A 17,976-nucleotide genomic window follows, 5' to 3' on the forward strand; every position below is an offset into this window, starting at 1 on the left:
ATTTCTTTTTCAGGAGATGACATTGAACAAAGCTTTATTCATTAATGCTTCCTATTCAGTATATGATGAAATTATGATATCTCTTGAGACTGAAATGTGCATAGGCCTTCCAATAGTGTGTAGAGAATGCTGCTCTGAAATTTTGGAGCATAAATGAAGATTGCTAGTTCCAGCAATTTCAGAACAGGAGGAGCTTTAATCGTGTAGATTCTATTGGTTTGTAAGTTGTAAAATAACAAGAAATATGGATTCAACTCAATTTGAGTAAGTGCACAGTCAGAAATGCACCTGTTAAGGCTGTTCAATTGTGTAGGACTAGATTCTTTAGTGAGCTGAAGAGGTTATAGCTAAGATATTGCTTGAAAGGATTTTGTACATTTGACATTTGAACAGCTGGCATTTATTTGTCTTTTTATCTCTTGCTTTTTTCTTGATTTACAAAAAGTATGTTTGCAAAAAGAAAAAAAAAAGGCTTGAGTTAAAAGTTGACTGAAATCATATTTGAAAGTGACTAGCATTTGAGTTCTGTGTTGCTAGTGTAAGAAAAGTGCAAAAGTATTTATCAGCTACAGTAAGTACTCCGGTAGTTCAAAGGGGACATTTTATGTGGTTTATAGTATTGTGCTAGTTTTCTTCTCAGTATATTTTCTTGGAGGACAACACCTGAAAGTTGTCTTTGTCATAATTCTACTGACAGAGGCAAGCTCTAGGATGCATACAGCTGTGTTGTTCTGGCCATGTAAGTTTGGTTGTACTTTGAGAAAGGAGGTGAAAAGAGCACTTTTCTTCTAGCCTTCCAGGGTCAAAACCCAGGTGTGACTAATATCTATTATCCACAGGATAATTACAGCTATTAAAGGACTGAAACCCCACACTGCAACTAAAAAGTTGGATTTCTCTTGGTGGTCTAATGCTGTAGCTGTTCTGTCTCTTGGCAAGCCTCTTTACATGCCTAATGCAGATTGGACCATGCACAGTGAGAATTACTCATTTATTATTCCCACTGATTCTGCTCAGTAAAATCCTAAACTAGCTGTAAAGCTTCAGGCACAGTGAAGGTATAAATCTAGAAATATTGTTTATATTACTAAATCAACCCTGCCTCTTTGCAATATGAGGGAAAAGTAAAAGCCTTCAATAAAACATTAAAATATATAATTCTTAATTAATATTATGAAAATAGCACCTCTGTAGATCCTTTGAAGTTCAATTATAGTTGCAACAGATCACATTTGTATAAAGCTTTTCAAATTGAAATGTTCAAAAATGTTCAAATTGAAATGTTCAAAAAGTATGTCAGGAACCAAAGTATGGAGTGAAAATACAGCAGTTTTTAAAGAGGAGTACTACTCAGCAACTACTAGTTGAGTACTCACCAGCTACTAGTAGGAGTACTACTTCAAAATTAATTGTTGTATACAATGGAATGTAATTGAAACTGTAGGAAAAAAAATCTGTTGAGAGAATATACTTACCTAAGTTTGAATTTAGCCAGAACACTGATATTGCAAGTTTCTGTTGTTTCGAAAGGTCACTGGAGTCTTTTGATGACGTGAAATCCTGAGGCTCAGTTCTATGTCTGTGGGTGAGACACATCTGACTTGGTTAAATTTGTATGTCTCTGTTTATACAACTCAATCCAAATAAAAGCTAGGACCATAGGGAATCAATGAAAGTAGTATGGGATCTTTCAAAAGGAAAAGGCTGCTACTGCTCTTGATTTTAAATGGCAGGCAAGACAAATGAGGAAATTCAGGAAGTGTCTCAGTTTTAAAGATCTGTGTGGTGTTTTAACTTTGTGTGTATTATAACTTTAAATGTTACATATCAAGAAGCAAAATACAGCAGGTATTTTATATTCCTTATCCTAATATCTAATTTCCTTTCTGAATATACTTTACATTGTTTCTGTAGTGTTTGCTGCAATGGAAAGGAGTAATTCAGACTTTAAACTATGACTCCAGTAAATGGTAGTACTGTTTGCTTGTTCTTAATGAAGAACTCTCTTCAGGTATTAACCGAATGTTTCATTTTTTTTTTTGTTGTAGCCCTAAGAACAGTATCATCAGATATGAGCACAAGGAATCTTTTCTCTGCATCGGTATTCAAGGGTCCAAACTAATCTCTTGCTGTTTTATGAAACAGACAAGACCTTCAACCTTCTGTAAAAATCCAAGTGCTGTTTTTCTTAGCTTTTTCATGACATTCAAACTCTGGGGCATCTTCACACTTTTTTGGTATGAAGTTCTGCTTAAAGGCCAGCAGTGCTGTAAAGTCCGTGGCGTGAGAGCCAGGCTCATTACCAGTGTACCTGCAGCTAGAGGAGATTCTCTAATCTTTAAGATTGCTGAAGATAATCCTCTGTGGCATGGAAGAAATAGAGAATAAAGTTGTGAATGTAAAATGTAAAAACAGCTAAACCACAGCGTGTACATTTGATGGACATATCGATGTCTGTATTAAGGAAATATCAGAGGCCTGCTTGGCTTTAAGACACTGAGTTAATAAAGAACCAAAAACCATATTGAACCCAGTCAGTTTTTCTTAGCAAGGCCATTTTTCTAAGCTCGAAAAGAGTTATCTTGGCAGACATATATATATCTATGTATGTATGTTATTTAGGGTAAAATATGAAGTATATGGGGTAGAGGATGCTATTTCATGTCATCTGTACTGATGAGGATTTATAGTTCAGATGGTAGATCTTAGATTTCAAAATGGAAAGGAGAAGAATATGTATGTAATATACAGAATTCAGTTCTATTCAAAAGTGATTTTTCAAAAGAATTTACACCAGACATAAGCTCACTTCATAATAATGCTTACATTGCTGATGAATTTGAAATGACTGTATTAATTGTTTTCAATCTGTGTAAAATAATTGCTTGCTAAAGAGTTCTGCAAATTAGAGAAAGGCTAATGATCAGTGGTGACAGCAGAGATGACATTGAAGACTCCTACAAAGCAAAGTAGAGTTTTGTTTAATTTTATTTACTTGCTTTGTGCATTTATTTATCATAAATTACAAAGGGTTCTTCTTAGAAGCCTTGACCACTTCTGTTTTTAGAATAATATAGAATACTTAAACTCATTATGTTGTATTACTGAGTCGCTGCACTATGAGTATACAGACTCTGCGCAGCTGTCAGCAGAAGAGGTATATTCAGTTAGAAGGTAGCATTTGGGCTAACAGACATAACAAGACAAGGAAGCTATAGCAAGCTTTGAAACTCTAAGTGCAGAAGATAATACTGGTCTATCTCCTCTCCTTCCACTGCAGGCACTTTCCAGACAATACACCTTTTTTTATGTAAAATGGATAACGTGCTGCTTGCAGCAGCGTTGAGTGGTGCAAAAGGAAAAGAAAATCTAGTCTCTGATATAACTGATTTATAGTGATGAATCAGATACTCAATCAGACACTCTGTGTGACACTAAAGAAAGTTATACTTGTACCCTGGATATTACTTACACATATATTAATATCTGCAACACAATCGCGGTTAACACACCTAAAATGAAGAGGGGCACTGAGCAGGAGTTGTGAACTTTTTTAAAGTGAGGCACCTGAACCATAGCAAAGCATAACAGCTAGGCTCCAATTGAAAGTCAATTTGTGTAAAGTTGGAATCTGAATTTTAAACATTGAACACTCTAAAATAACTTAATGGAGGGACATTTAGTTTTGAATAATATTACGTTGTTCTGCTCACCTCCGAAGTATAAAGTTGAATAATATACTTTTATTTCTATATTCCTATGGAACTATTTCAACATTTGGTCCCTAGTAGTGCCATGTGTGGAGAAGCTGTGAAACTGAGCAGACAATTTTAACATCAGTATCTAAAAATCAGAGAGAGAAAAAAAGTGTAAACTAGGATATGTGTGCCCAGGAAAAAATCAGTTTTTCCTGTCATAGAAAAAAGAAAAGAATGAGCATTGAATAAAGCAATAGTTACAGTAACTGTCCAGCTGGCGGTATGGTAGTAGTAGTAAAATAGGGCCAAGGTGTTGAATTGAATGGTTAGGTCAATGAACTCTTTGGAAAAATTGACTCAAAACTGCGATTTACCTTCAGTGTTTTCCCTATAAATTTCACATGTAGGCATTTGGACAGAAGTGTCCCATTCAACATGTTTCCAAACAGGTAAAATTAAAAAAATAATAAATTGATATTGTATAATTGAAGTCTGTGACTTATAACTATGTTCAATGAGTTCATGCAGGCCTTTTCCCCTTGCTGCTTATGAGCTGAGAATCCTGGTTATTGTAAGGATTGGTAATGGTTTAAATGGCCTTAATTCTTTATCTCTTTATTGATTGCAAATTTGATTATCCAGGGCTTGTTTATTTTTACACATAAACAATATTAAAAGATATTCAAGAGTTGTACACACTTAAGACATGAATATAAATGGCTCTGTTTAATGAGGCAAATCTGGATTAGATTAGCGTGAAACAGAAAATTAGTGAAAGCTGTGAAGGTTGTCTCCTGTAAGGGTAATAAAAACCATAACTGTTCAGTGTTCACTTCTGTAGCCAGGTTTGATACATTTGCTTGGGATGTGCTTTGATTAGAGAAATGACATATGCTATGGAAAGGAAGCCACACACTTCAGTCAATTTATACTTAACTAAATGGAGTGCATGGAAGACTGCAGAGTTTTGAAAATGTATGGAAATCAGGGAGCTGGCTTCCTTAAATAGGTTTTGTGTAGAAACTATAATGAGATTGTTTACAGCAAAAAGCAGGTCTGAGAAACCTCACCCTGAAATTATTCATGATTCTGTGGTGAACTCCTGGTTTCAAAGTGAGAATATTTGCCTGGGACAAAGCAGTAGACAGAGCTGTGCCTGTGTAAAACTGTGCCTTGCACAGATGTTTGTCCAAGGCCAGGGTAAATCTGCTTTCATGGCTTATGTTGAGTGCTGCATATGTCTTTTACTGTGGCTACAGGACAGTGAATTTTAGCTTTGCCATTGAAATAATTGGATTACAGAAAAATAATAAACACTTTTCTCTACTGGCACATCGCTAAATAATAGCCTTAGCTCAGCAGTTGTTATGAAAGCAGTGTAGTCTTTTTGTTTATGCATTAGCTAGCCAGAGATATAGGGAAAAGAAAATACAGAAAGTCTGTTGGTTAAGTCCATGTGTTGCTTGCTGTCTGCTGTTAGGCCATGTGGAGAAGTGGTGTGCTACGCTCAGAAAAAAACTTTTTTTTTTTTTTCCTTTTTTCTCAGAAAAGAGCAATTCTCTTTTAAACTTGCTGCTGCACAAGGTACTATCTCCTTTATATTCTGAGAAACCATTTTTATGAAGGCTGCTCATGCCAGGCAAAATAGCTTTATTGGTGATAATCCCTTCCCTTTGATTTCTCGGTGCTTTGAATAAGAAACACGGATTCTGCCAGACACTTTGAGGGTGATTCTCTAGGCAAACATATTAAGAATGCAGCAGACCCAAGGGTTAGTTTTTTCTTGAGAGGGCAATACCAAAGACTCCTAAGAACTGATGGTACTTAGATGTAATAGATGTGCTGCTACCAAGTAAAACTAACAGCTGAGAATGAGGTTTAAAGTGAGAGGAAACATTACTGATGTAAACTGTCTCTCCCTTTGCTTATTATGGTTCTTCCCCAATTTCCCAGCCCGTTCCTTTGGTAAGATTAATCAGTTCTCCCCAAAGTATTTTTCAGTGCATTGCAGATTGTAGCCATGTGGATGAACTTTGTTTACCAAGGGAGAGGTCTGCTGAGCCAGGGAGGTGCATTAGATATGTTATACCAGTTCTAGGCTTGAATTTAGTAGTCTCTAGTATAGTCTCTATAGTGCTATAGCAGAGGGTAACAACTGAACACCATGTTGCGAGAAAGTAGCTGCAAATGGAAGTAAAAGGCTGGAAGAAGCTGATCTGTTGGATACTGCAGGTATCAAATCAGACTTACCAAACTCTCTCAACATCTTCCCACTTGTTTCTCTAAGTTGGATTGATATAGAAAGACACATTTAAATAAGTAGGTTTTGGTTTTGGATATTTTTTATGGATTTATTTTTAACTACAACTGTTGAATACTTTCTTATACTTAAAATTGATTTTGCATTCCCTAAATATATTCAAAGTAATTTGCTGTGAGAAAAGATACTTTTATGTCACCTTTTCTGGACAGAAATGTTTGAAGACCTTCTATTGTGCTTCTGCAATAATTGTGCAAAGCTAGGGCATGTCCATAGAAAAATGATCATGATCCATAAGGATTCCTTTGTTATTTTCCTCTATATAGCCTATATAGCATTGACATTTTAACTGACATGTCTAGATCTTTCTATGATCACACATCAAAGTGAATATATATATGTATATATTTTTTGCATTAAGGAAAAATGTTTTCTTGATTTCATGGTTATGAATTTTTAAGCATAATTAGCATTGACAATAATGACTGCAGTATACCAAGAAAAAAAGGCAGAATAGGTATGAAAGATAATATTTATGGCTTACCTCAAACATATCATCTACTATGGATATTAGAAATATTGCATTTAATTCATTGTAATGAATATAGTTTCTTGATAACTATATGCTTTGTTATAAAGGATGAGTTACAGTAGTCATCAAAACTGATATACTGGTTATTACGGTGTTGTACTTTGATACAGTTGACCAGTGTGCTATTACAGCTTGAACATACAAGCAAATAGGAGTCTTTGCTATGTTTTTTAAGATTAATTACTCTTAAGGTTGAAGTTGATGTGATGATAAAGTGAAGATTCTGTGAAATCCTAGAAAATGCTTATTCTTCATTTGCATCAATTTGAACAAATTTAATGTGTATAGGTTCCCATGTACATGTACCTAGACTTGACTTATCTGTGATTCAGAGGTCATGGTTTCATTATTTCACTGCTGAGTTAAATGGCTGCCATTGAGATGGATGTTCCTTGGAGGGGAAACAAAAGTTTGCCTTGGCTGTTAATTTCAGTGCGGTTCTTTGAAGCCTGCTGAGCCAATACCTAATTAAACTGCACGCACAGTCTGAACAAATGAAAAAGAAATACCACTTCTTTCAGATAACATTTAAAGTGATGATTTCTCCTCAAGTGAAATCTACTCAGGGAAAACAATTCAATGCTGAAGCAGAAACTCTTTCCATAATAACTCATTATTTGAAGGCATTACTGTAGCACATGTACAGTATCGAAGAGAGTGTGCTGTTTGGAGATCTTGGCTGTATCTTGTCACAGCCATGTGACAAGTATAGTTTCATTCCTGTTTCCTTAATTTGAAACCAGAGCTATATTCCTTGTCTATAGTAATATTATTCTGATGGTGATGTCTAATTGCACTACATGTAGAGCAGAAACCTCTTATGAAATGTTTGGAGGCTGTAGACTAGTGATTAGCTTTGGAATTGAAAATTATTTAAGTGTTCCTGCCTGACTCCTCTAATAACTTCAGCTGTATTAACTTGCTCTGTTTTTGTATTAAGCCACATGTTTTGTGTCTCGCCTTTCTTATGCAAAAGCCTACCAGGAATTTTGGTGTTCTAAGTTCAATTTTATATCTCTGAAGTATTAAAGTAACTAAAATACACTTTTAGTCAAAGACAGGACAAAGAAAACAAGCTCAGTTGCTTTGGAAGGTCAAAGCCTTAAAAACAGCAAGTAGGAGGCAGCTCACCTAGCATAGCTCCTGAGAGAGCAGAAAAAGCAGAAAAAATGGAAAAAAAAAAGATGGGTTGGGTCAAGGGGAGGGAACAATTAAAGATATAAAATGTCTATTTGGGGTTGAGGACATGGGGAGATGTTTTCCTTACCTCAAGGAAAAGTATGTGCACCATGGGTGAATACTTAGGGGAATCATACTTCTGCCTTTATTCTGACCTATTCTTTGGTAAACTGAGCTCTGGGTGACCTGAAATGTTTATTAAGTCAAAACAATTAACTGCAACATTAATTACCTTCTGAACAGTTTCTCTCAAAGTCAGACTAGAAGAGTCTCCACTGAGCAGTAATGTTTAACAGGGCCAAAATGAGAAGAGTAACTATATGCCAATGAGAGCAAATGAAGACTTGAGCTTAGAATAAAAGGTTGTTAATGTAGTGATGTATGAAAAAAGAGATGACTTGCCACAGTTTAAAAATAATATCTTCCAGATGCTTACCTCTTTTGTTCAAAATTTCAATGAAGGAATAGAACATAGGTGTCCCAAATCATGCTTTAGAACAGAAATATTTGCCAAAGACATAATTTTGTTGCTTTGTGGAAGTCAAGTATATGAGTTTTCTGAAGTCTAAGATATGACATATGTGAAAACTATAGAACATGGGTCAGTCTTTCTGAATGCTGAATACCTGATTACTTTATGTTGCCACAATGTTGAAAGTTTAGAGAAAAAACAGGAGTAAATTAGTTACTGGAAAAGGCTTAAAAGAAAAAAGAAGAGATATGTAGTTCTCTCAAGAAGATAGATGTGCTTTATAAACATGCACATTTATAAACATTTATAAACATGCACACAAAGGCATTTTTTGCCTTTGAATTTTCCTCTTGTAAGGGGACCTGTGTAATGTAATTTGTTGAAGTTCAGTAAATAAAGGTATTTTCTTCTATGTATTAAAGAAACATTATGGTTTGGCAAACAAAGTATGGTGATCCTTTTGACTTCAGCAAATACATGTGAAACAGATCTAGTCTCTTCCATTGTCTGACATTTTTATTTATTAAAAAAGCAACACAAAATCCAACCAACAATTAGGTATCATATATATATAAAAGACATTAATTTGCCAATGTCATGCCTGTGTAGGGAAAAAAGGCATCCGTTTTTCTTAACATCCTCAAATGTTAGTTGAAGATATTGCTGCAAAATTCTGTTTTCTTCCCTGTGCTATCTCATCGTTTGTTTTCAGCTCGTCTGATGGCATCTTATTGTAAAAGAAACAAAAAAATCAGCAAGTTTATCTGAATGCAAGTCTCTGGTGTCACTCTGATGACTGTTAGATTGGTGTTATGTTCTTTCCCTATTTTCCTGGCTTATGTAGAGTTAGAGAATGATACCAGGCTTATCTTTGAAAGCAATGAACTATTTATAGGATGTAGAAATATTGTCTGTATGTTTCTTTTCAAGTCTATACAACAGAAATTGATTTTTTTTTTTTCTAACTGGTACATCTAAGGACGTTAGCACAGAATAAACAGAAGAAAGGTAAGAAACAGAACATGACTATAAACCAGTATTTGTTTTCTGAACTGCAGGTAACGGGACATTGATTGGAGCATCTGCAAATGTTGTTTGTGCAGGAATTGCTGAACAGCATGGTTACGGCTTCTCTTTCATGGAGTTTTTCAGGTAAATTTTAAACTTCTCTCTTTAAAAGTGTCATCTTTTCCTTTAGACACACAATGGATTCTCCAATGGGAAAATCTATCGAAAAGGTCTATAAAATAGATTTGTGTTTCTTTACTGTAAGGGTGACAGAGCACTGACACAGGTTGCCCAGAGAGGTTGTGGAGTCTCCTTCTTTGGAGATATTCAAAAGCTGCCTGGATGCGATCCTGTGCAACATGAGTTAGGTGACCCTGCTTGGTAGGGGGCTTGGACCAGATGATCGATCTCCAGAGGTCCCTTCCAACCTCAACCATTCTGTGACTCTGTGTTCCTAATTTGTTTTTGGGAACTGAAATGCCAGCAGAAGATTGATCATGTAATTTTTATGTAGTGTGGATAGAGCGTATAAAGGTGTTGTGATTACAGCGAAACCCTGGGAGAAGGTGGGATGCCCCAGTTCAAACTGAGTAGAACTTCACAATCCCCTTAAGTAAACTGATTTATCTAAAGGCAATTACTATTTTTTGGACCACCTACTCAGCAGCTATAAGTGAAAGTGTAATCAATGGTCAGTAGCAGGTCAAGTTGTAGTTTAATACTGGTGTAATTATTAATTAATAATTGTTTAATAACAACAAGGGAATGACATGAAGCTCTGTCGGGGGAGGTTCGGGTTGAATATTAGGAAAAGGTTCTTCACTGAGAGTCTCTAAATCAAGTCTTCACTGGCTTAGGGAAAGCAGAAACAAAGATGTTTAAAGAGTAACTAGTCCTTTCAGCATTATTCACTGGAATTTACTCTTTGGAAAGACTGAAGATGATACACACATGTTCTGAAGTTACCTTCTGTATGTATGCTTTCAGTGGAAATAATTACTGGGGAAGGCTGTGGTCATTGTGAGGAAAGATGTGAGAACTGAATCCAGAACAGTCACAGGAAGGTAGTATTGGATATTAATTAGCAGAAAGAACATAAAAGCCCACTTTTTCTAGCTTCTCATTCCCTGAGCAGGCAGTTCATGAGTTCTTGCATAACTTGCCTTAGGAAAAGATTTATTTCATTCAAGTGTACCCTGATTCAATATATTCAGAGGCTTCCCCTGGCATTAAGAGGTATTATGTGTAGCTCTTGAGGATTTTGATCTTGCTTACTTTTATTCATGAAGGTTTCCTCAAAGAACAGAGTGATTCTTTTCTGCATTTCTTCCTTGTTTGCCCAGGGTCCCTCATTAGGTTTCACACATCTGATTCAAGGTCTTCTACCAGTATATACTGTTAGTATCTTAGAGAATGTTTTGGTGTTGTTGAACTCAGGTCTGGGAACGATAAGGTAGAGTCCCTATGAATATGGATCAGGGGGATGGTCAACAAGGTGGACATCCTGGTGGGAGTCTGTCATAGACCGCCAAACCAGGATTAAGAGATGGGTGAGGCATTCTACGAGCAGCTGGTGGAAGTTGCGCAATCACCAGCACTTGTTCTCATGGGGGACTTCAACTTCTTGGACATATGCTGGAAATACAATACAGCCCTGAGGAAGCAGTCTAGGAGGTTCCTGGACTGTGTGGAAGACAGCTTCCTGACTCAGCTGGTTAGTGAGCCTACCAGAGGGAGTGCCCCGCTAGACCTGCTGTTCACAAATAGAGAAGGACTGGTGGGAGATGTGGTGGTCAGGAGCTGTCTTGGGCAGAATGACCACAAAATGGTAGTTCTCTATTCTTGGTGAAGTCAGGAGGGGCATCAGTAAAACTGCTACCTTGGACTTCTTCAGGGCAGACTTTGAACTGTTCAGGATGCTGGTAGGCAGGGTGTCTTGGGAGTCACTCCTGAAGGGCAGAGGGATCCAGAAAGGCTGGATGCTCCTCAAGAAGGAAGTCTTAAAGGTGCAGGAGCAGCCTGTCCCTGTGTGCCATAAGATGAGCTGGTGGGGAAGAAGACTGGCATAGCTGAGCAGGAAACTTTTTCTGAGTTTCTGGGAGAAAAAGAGAGTCTATGTCTTGTGGAAGAAGGGACAGGCAACTCATGAGAGTACAAGGAAGCTGCCAGCATTTGCAGAGAGAAAATCAGGAAAACCAAAGCCCAGCATGAGCTCAACCTGGCCACTATGGTTAAGGATAACAAAAAATGTTTTTACAAATATATTAACACTAAGAGGAGGGTCAAGGAGAATCTCTATCCTTTACTGGATGCAGGGGGAAACGTGACTACTAAGGATAAGGAAAGGGCTGAGGTTCTTAATACCTTCTTTACATCTGTTTTTACTAGCCAGACCACTTATCCTCAGGTTACTCAGCCTCCCAACCTGGAAGTTTGGGATGGGGAGCAGAAGAAACCCCCCAGCAGTTCAGGTGGAAACAGTTAGAGACCTGCTGCTCCACCTGGACTGTCACAAGTCCATGGGGCCAGATGGGATCTACCCGAGGGTGCTGAGAGAGCTGGTAGATGTGATTGCTGGGTCGCTTTCCATCATCTATCAGTGGTCATGGTCATCCAGAGAGGTTTTGGATGACTGGAGACTTGCTAATGTGACACCCATCTGTAAGAAGTGTCAGAAGGAGTACCTGAGGAACTACAGGCCTGTCATCCTGACCTTGGTGCCATGAAAGTTGATGGAGCGGGCCTTCTTGAATGCAATCACACAGCATGTGCAGAACAACTGGGGGCTCAGGCCCAGTCAGCATGGGTTCATGAAAGGCAAGTCCTTCCTGACCAACCTCATCTCCTTCTATGACCGGGTGACACACCTGGTAGATGAGGGAAAGGCTGTTTAGTCTACCTAGACTTCAGCAAGGCCTTTGACACAGTCTCCACCAGTATTCTGGAGAATCAGGCAGCCCATGGCTTGGACAGGTACACTCTTGGCTGGGTTAAAAACTGGTTGGACAGCCAGGCCCAGAGAGTGGTGGTGAATGGAGTGAAATCCAGCTGGTGACTAGTCACCAGTGGTGTTCCCCAGGGGTCAGTGTTCGGGCCCATCCTCTTTAATATCTTTCTTGATGATTTGGATGATGGAATTGAGTGCACCCTCAGTAAGTTTGCAGATGACACCATGTTGGGGAGAAGTGTCAATCTGCCGGAGGGTAAGGAGGTTCTGCAGAGGGACCTGGACAGGTTGAATCAACGGGCAGAGGCCAATGGGATGGGTTCAACATGGCTAAGTGCCAGGTCCTGCACTTTGGTCAAAACAACCCCATGCAATGCTACAGGCTTGAGGTAGAGTGGCTGGAAAGCTGTGCAGAGGAAAAGGACCTGGGGGCACTTATTGATGCTCACCTGAACATGAGCCAGCAGTGTGGCCAGGAAGGCCAATGGCATCCTGGCTTGTATCAGGAATAGCGTAGCCAGCAGGACCAGGGAGGTGATCATCGCCCTGTACTCTGGTGAGGCTGCACCTCGAGTACTGTGTTCAGTTTTGGGCTCCTCACTACAAGAAAGATGTCGAGGCTCTAGAGTATGTCCAGAGAAGGGCTACGAAGCTGGTGAAGGGTCTGGAACACAAATCCTGTGAGGATTGACTGAGGGAACTGAGGTTGTTTAGTCTGGAGAAGAGAAGGCTCGGGGAGACCTTATTGCTCTCTACAGGTACCTGAAAGGAATCTCTGGGAAGCTGGGGGTTGGCCTCTTCTCACAGATAAGTAGCGATAGGACTAGAGGGAATGGCCTCAAGTTGCACCAGGGGAGGTTTAGGTTGCAAATTAGGAGAAATTTCTTCTCAGAAAGAGGGTTTAGGCATTGGAATGGGTTGCCCGGGGAGGTGGTGGAGTCACCATCCCTGGGGGTGTTTAAAGAAAGGTTGGTTGTGGTGCTTAGGGACATGGTTTAGCGGGTGACATTGGTAGCAGGGAGATGGTTGGGCCAGATGATCTTGGAGGTCTTTTCCAACCCTAATGATTCTATGATTTTGTGATTCTATCTCATCTTGCAAATCTTTGGAAGTCACCAGGGAAAATTCATGTATACCACGCATGTGGAGATGATGACCTTCTGCTCCTGACTTTTGCCAAGGTGTAGTCAGGGCAAGTGTAGACTGTTACTGGTGTGTCCTTCTCAGGTGTTTCCATGCAGGAAATCTATCTGACCAGACATGTCTGTCTCAGATGGTGTTTAGAGTCACGCATCACAGTACACTACTTCCCATACCTGCAAGCTTCTTCCTCTCTACCTGTAAACTAAGCTCAAATTATGCAACTGTGTTTGAGGGGCCTTTGTTAGAAGTAGTTTTTTTGCGAACCATATTTTGTGATGGTGGTCTGAGGAGGAGAAGTGAGCAAGGTTGGGGAGCAAATCTGGTGAGTGCACCTTGACATAACAGAGGTGGAGGTGCCTAGTGACCAGGACATCCTGGTGACTCTCTATCCATTCAGAACCACATCTAATTGCTTCCTCCCCTGGATCAAGAGTCCTTCCTTCCCCAAAGATCTGGGGATGCGTATCTTGTTCCAGACTGCCAGCTGGTTGTTTGACCATACCCTTGGTGTCCTATCCTCACAACCCAAGCAACTCAGACCCATGTGCTGGAAGTGCTGTTCTGGTGGAATAGGATGGCATTTAAGTGGAAAAAAATTATCCTGGGAAAGGAGGGAGAAAGACATAGATCCGCCTTACCAGCGGTGAAGGAACTTTAATCAGCCCAGTGTCCAGAGGACACTGCTGGTTTAGGAGATACAAGGTGCCAACCACACATATCTGGCTGTGACTGTGCTGGCCAGTGTCACCAAGTATCTTACCCAGAATGTATTTAGTCCTTCTTCCTTGTTCCCACCTTTCCCATCAACATACATAGAAACCAGTTCTGTCAGAACTGTGCTCAAAAGGGGAGGAGCAAAACTGCCTTTGAGAAAATATTACTCAATTGCCGTGGATTCAATGTGTTGTTTCTGGTTCTTGCGAGCTTTTCTTGATACTTCACTGTGCTGGTATCTCGATACCTCGCTATTGCTGGTATCTTAATAAGAAGATTCCCATCTCACTTAGAATATATGAAAACCATAAAAATCTTTTTTAGAACCATGAAAATTCATGTATTTTAACCATTGAGTCCATCATACATGGTAGTAGGGCAACAAAAAGGGGCTTCTACTGGTATATCAGCAACAAAAGGAGGACTAAGGGAAACAGGAGCCTATTTCTGAATGAGATAATGACCTGCGGACAAAGGAAAGGGAGAGGTACACACTACTATGGTCATTGGCACAATGTTCAGCTGGAGGCCAGTCACTAGTGGTGGTTCCCAAGGTGGTTGTGATCTTCAGTGGTGCCTTCCAACCTCAACCATTCTGGAATTCAGCATTTAATGATCACAAGAAATCTGAAGGCAAATAACAAATAACTGCCAAGATCACAAGTAGCAATTTCCTTAAAGATGCTCTTGGGTTTTGGACCCAGTCCAACTAAATTACAGTCCTCTTTCACCTTGGAAACAGCTCCATAAAACTGTATTTATATCCTTTAATCTTTCTCCTGAAAAATCTTATTTATACTCTATTTTTTCATTATCCTTCTAGTAATTTTAAGGTAGGGCTGAACACAGTACTCCAGGCAGTGTCCCCTTGTTTTTTTCCCATGTTACAAAGCTAAGGTGAAATACGAAGTAAAGAGTTATTTGCTTTTTGTTGTTGTTTATCTATGCCGTTTAAAGTTCACATTTTACTATTTACTGTTAAGTCAAAGATTCTTTCAGCTTTCATGTTACCTCCTTTCACTGAGCATGAATATTTCTGTTCCACCTGCCTGGCCTCCAGTTCTTTTTTTTTTCTTTTTTTTTTTTTTCCCCCACATCTTGTTTCTGACTAACATATTATCAATGGGCAGAGATAAAAGGAAATGATGTGATCTATTAAGTCAGTTATAAGATGGACACAAAGATAAATATTAAAGCATAAAAATAGATATAATTGTCAGTCAGTGGGGACTGGAAAAGAAGATAGGGAGTGGTGGGCTATTTGCTGTATATGGTCAAGGGTAGACATCAGAGCAAAAAATGAACATTACGCCTCTGAAGAGAAATACAATTTTGTTTGGTAGTCTGGGGTTGGAAGGGACTTTAACGAACATCTAGTTCCAACTTCCCTGCCATAGGCATGGATGCCACCCACTAGATCAGGTCACCCGGGGTCTAACCTGGTCTCAAAACACCTCCAGGGATGAGGCATCCACAACCTTTCTGGGCAACCTGTTCCACTGCCTCACCACCCTCTGAGTGAAGAATTTCCTCCTAACCTCTAATCTAAATCTCCCCACTTTTAGTTAAAACCATTCCCCCTTGTCATGCCGTTATCTGATTGAGCAAGGAGTTGCTCTCCATCTTTTTCATAAAAGTCCCCTTTAAGTACTGAAAAGCCACAATGAGTTCACCCTGGAGCCTTCTCTTCTTTAGCTTTCTCTTCTTCTCTTTTTTGATGTGAAGGTAATTACTGAGTGACAGCATATATAAGTAAGCAGAAGACAGGGAAAGATAATATGCATAGTATGATTTTTAGTCTGGCTATCAGAGAAACTTGCAATCATAAACAAGACAATTAACATAAATGAGGGCAGCCTGTGTAATAGTGATACTATTTCTTTTAGCAAATGGTCAAATAAAGACAGTATAGTCTTCTTGCCTGAATGATTTCCAGAGGTTAACATAGAGATTTTATATCTATCAAGGGTGTAGAAAGTTTTGTTTTTCTTGAGAAATAAAAGAAGATAGAGAGCATTGAAGATGTCTCTTCTAATCGAGGTACTGCATTTTTTGTTAGCTTTAAATTTTTACCAATCTGTCTCTGAGTTTGTTTTTCATATAGCATTACACTGGGTCAATCTGCCCTATGGATTATGAAAATAACCCACAGAAATCTTTTTGTTACCAATGAAAAATTTGCTTCTTACTTTCACAGCATAAGAAGTGCTCATTGCTGTAGGGTCTGTAATTATCTGTTTCTACATGCTAATAAAATTGCCAGCTTGATTTTTAATCTTCTCTTTAAGAAATGCATTTATAGCCTTTTAAATGTACGTGGTATTTCAAACATAAAATAAGACATGTTCCATCATCATGCTTCAGTACAATACCAATCACCACTGTGTGTCTGTGATACATAATGTGATTTAAAAAAATAACAAAAAACAGATAAATGCTCAAGCTATATGACAGGAGAAGAAAGTGGGGATTATAGGAAATACTCTAATTTTATTTAATGTAAATTTTGTCTGACTGTGAATATATCATGGTGTAGAATATATAGGCAAAAGAAGAGTGGATTGGATAACTATGTATTAGGATGAGTATATGGGAGAGATGATTTGATACATGAGTCTGCCTGGAAGAACACTGTATGAGCCCAAGGGACCTAATTTAGATAACAGTGTTAAACTTAGCTGGGCATGATCCTGCAAGTGTTGTGCATATTTTCAGGTTTTGCGTTTTTCTGTTGTCACTTTCCCTTCATATGGTATCTGAAGAGCTGAATTAATATTCTCTGTCTTCACTGGGAGTAACAATTATTTGGAAGTGTCAAAAAATATTGGTTTCTGATAATAGCTTACTAAAAAATGTTCTCAACATAGGATTTATCTTGGGAGTTATTCACAGCAAAAATATTTACAGTAGTATATCCCTGCTTGTATCCCTTTATCCCTGCATGAGAGCAATCATAGAATCACAGAATGGCTTGGCTTGGAAGATCGCTTAAAGGTCACTTAGTTCCAACCCCCATGCCATAGGCAGGGATGCCACCCACTTGATCAGGTTGGCCCCATCCAACCTGGCCTTGAACACCTCCAGGGATGGGACATCCACAACTTCTCTGGTGATCATCCATAATGACTGTGAAACAGTGCTTCCTGTGGAAATTATCATTCATGCACGTGGGAGGACAAATGTGATGTCCTTTGGTACCCCCGTGTATCCTATTTACATGATTTAATAAAAATTACTTAAAAAGCAAACAAACAAACCCAACACTGGGCTCTGTAAAGCCATATAAATGGCTTGATTATGTGTTAGATATTAGTAGTCCTGTTCATTCCATTTCAATTAGTGTCATTTTTCCTTCTTTCCTTGTTATTAACACTACTCTATGCTAAACACTGTTGGTGGTTTAAGGCTGATTCTGGTCAGAATAAAAACAGCCCTGTTACCTTGGATGTGGACTTTAGTGGTGGAGACTTCAGTTGAGCAATGTGGCATTCAAACTCCTGAATACAATTCACCTCTGGGCTTTCTATCAGCTGTGAAGCTCCAGAACATAGGTTTTTAGGATGCTTAAAGTTCAATGATTCAATGAACTGCTGTGGAAAGGTTAATGAGAAAGACACACAGGTTAGCTTCATCTCATTTCCCACAACTTTTATGATGAGTAAGGAAGAGTAATGGGTTAAATGGGTCATGGGTTAAATGCTGATATTTGACATGATAACAGACTTCTGCTCAGATAAGTATAAACACAACACTTCAAACAAGATCTCTCAACAAACACATTAATTCAATTTGTGCAAGTTTTTGTTTTACAACTATTGCTTCATAAAACTTCTATCTTTGAAAATCCGTTTTTTTTTAGGTTTATTGCATCATCTTTTTTGGCTTTATCTTGGTTTCTTTGCATATGTATGGAAAACATTAGAAGTTTTATTTGAAGTACCTTATTTTAATCATAAACTTAAA

The 17,976-nt window shown here is 38.6% G+C and overlaps 1 protein-coding gene and 1 long non-coding RNA gene across 7 annotated transcripts in view; both read left to right on the plus strand.

Annotated features, from left to right (window-relative positions):
- OCA2 (OCA2 melanosomal transmembrane protein) overlaps positions 1-17,976 on the plus strand; it is a 207,237-nt gene that overhangs the window by 158,138 nt on the left and 31,123 nt on the right. For all 5 annotated transcript variants that reach the window (XM_083805752.1, XM_083805754.1, XM_083805755.1 and 2 more), the window contains one exon: positions 9,260-9,353. In XM_083805752.1, coding sequence (XP_083661878.1) covers positions 9,260-9,353 — 94 coding nt within the window. The remainder of the gene's footprint in view (positions 1-9,259; positions 9,354-17,976) is intronic.
- LOC310884286 lies at positions 330-3,474 on the plus strand. 2 transcript variants are annotated; one of them, XR_014574120.1, is made up of 3 exons: positions 330-1,058; positions 1,531-1,613; positions 2,049-3,474. It is a non-coding gene; the product is annotated as an uncharacterized lncRNA (long non-coding RNA). The 2 variants fall into 2 exon arrangements; XR_014574121.1 differs by having other exon boundaries at positions 1,531-1,585.

This window comes from Anser anser, assembly GCF_964211835.1.
Source record: "Anser anser genome assembly, chromosome: 1".
In the NCBI taxonomy this organism is placed as follows: Eukaryota; Metazoa; Chordata; class Aves; order Anseriformes; family Anatidae; genus Anser; species Anser anser.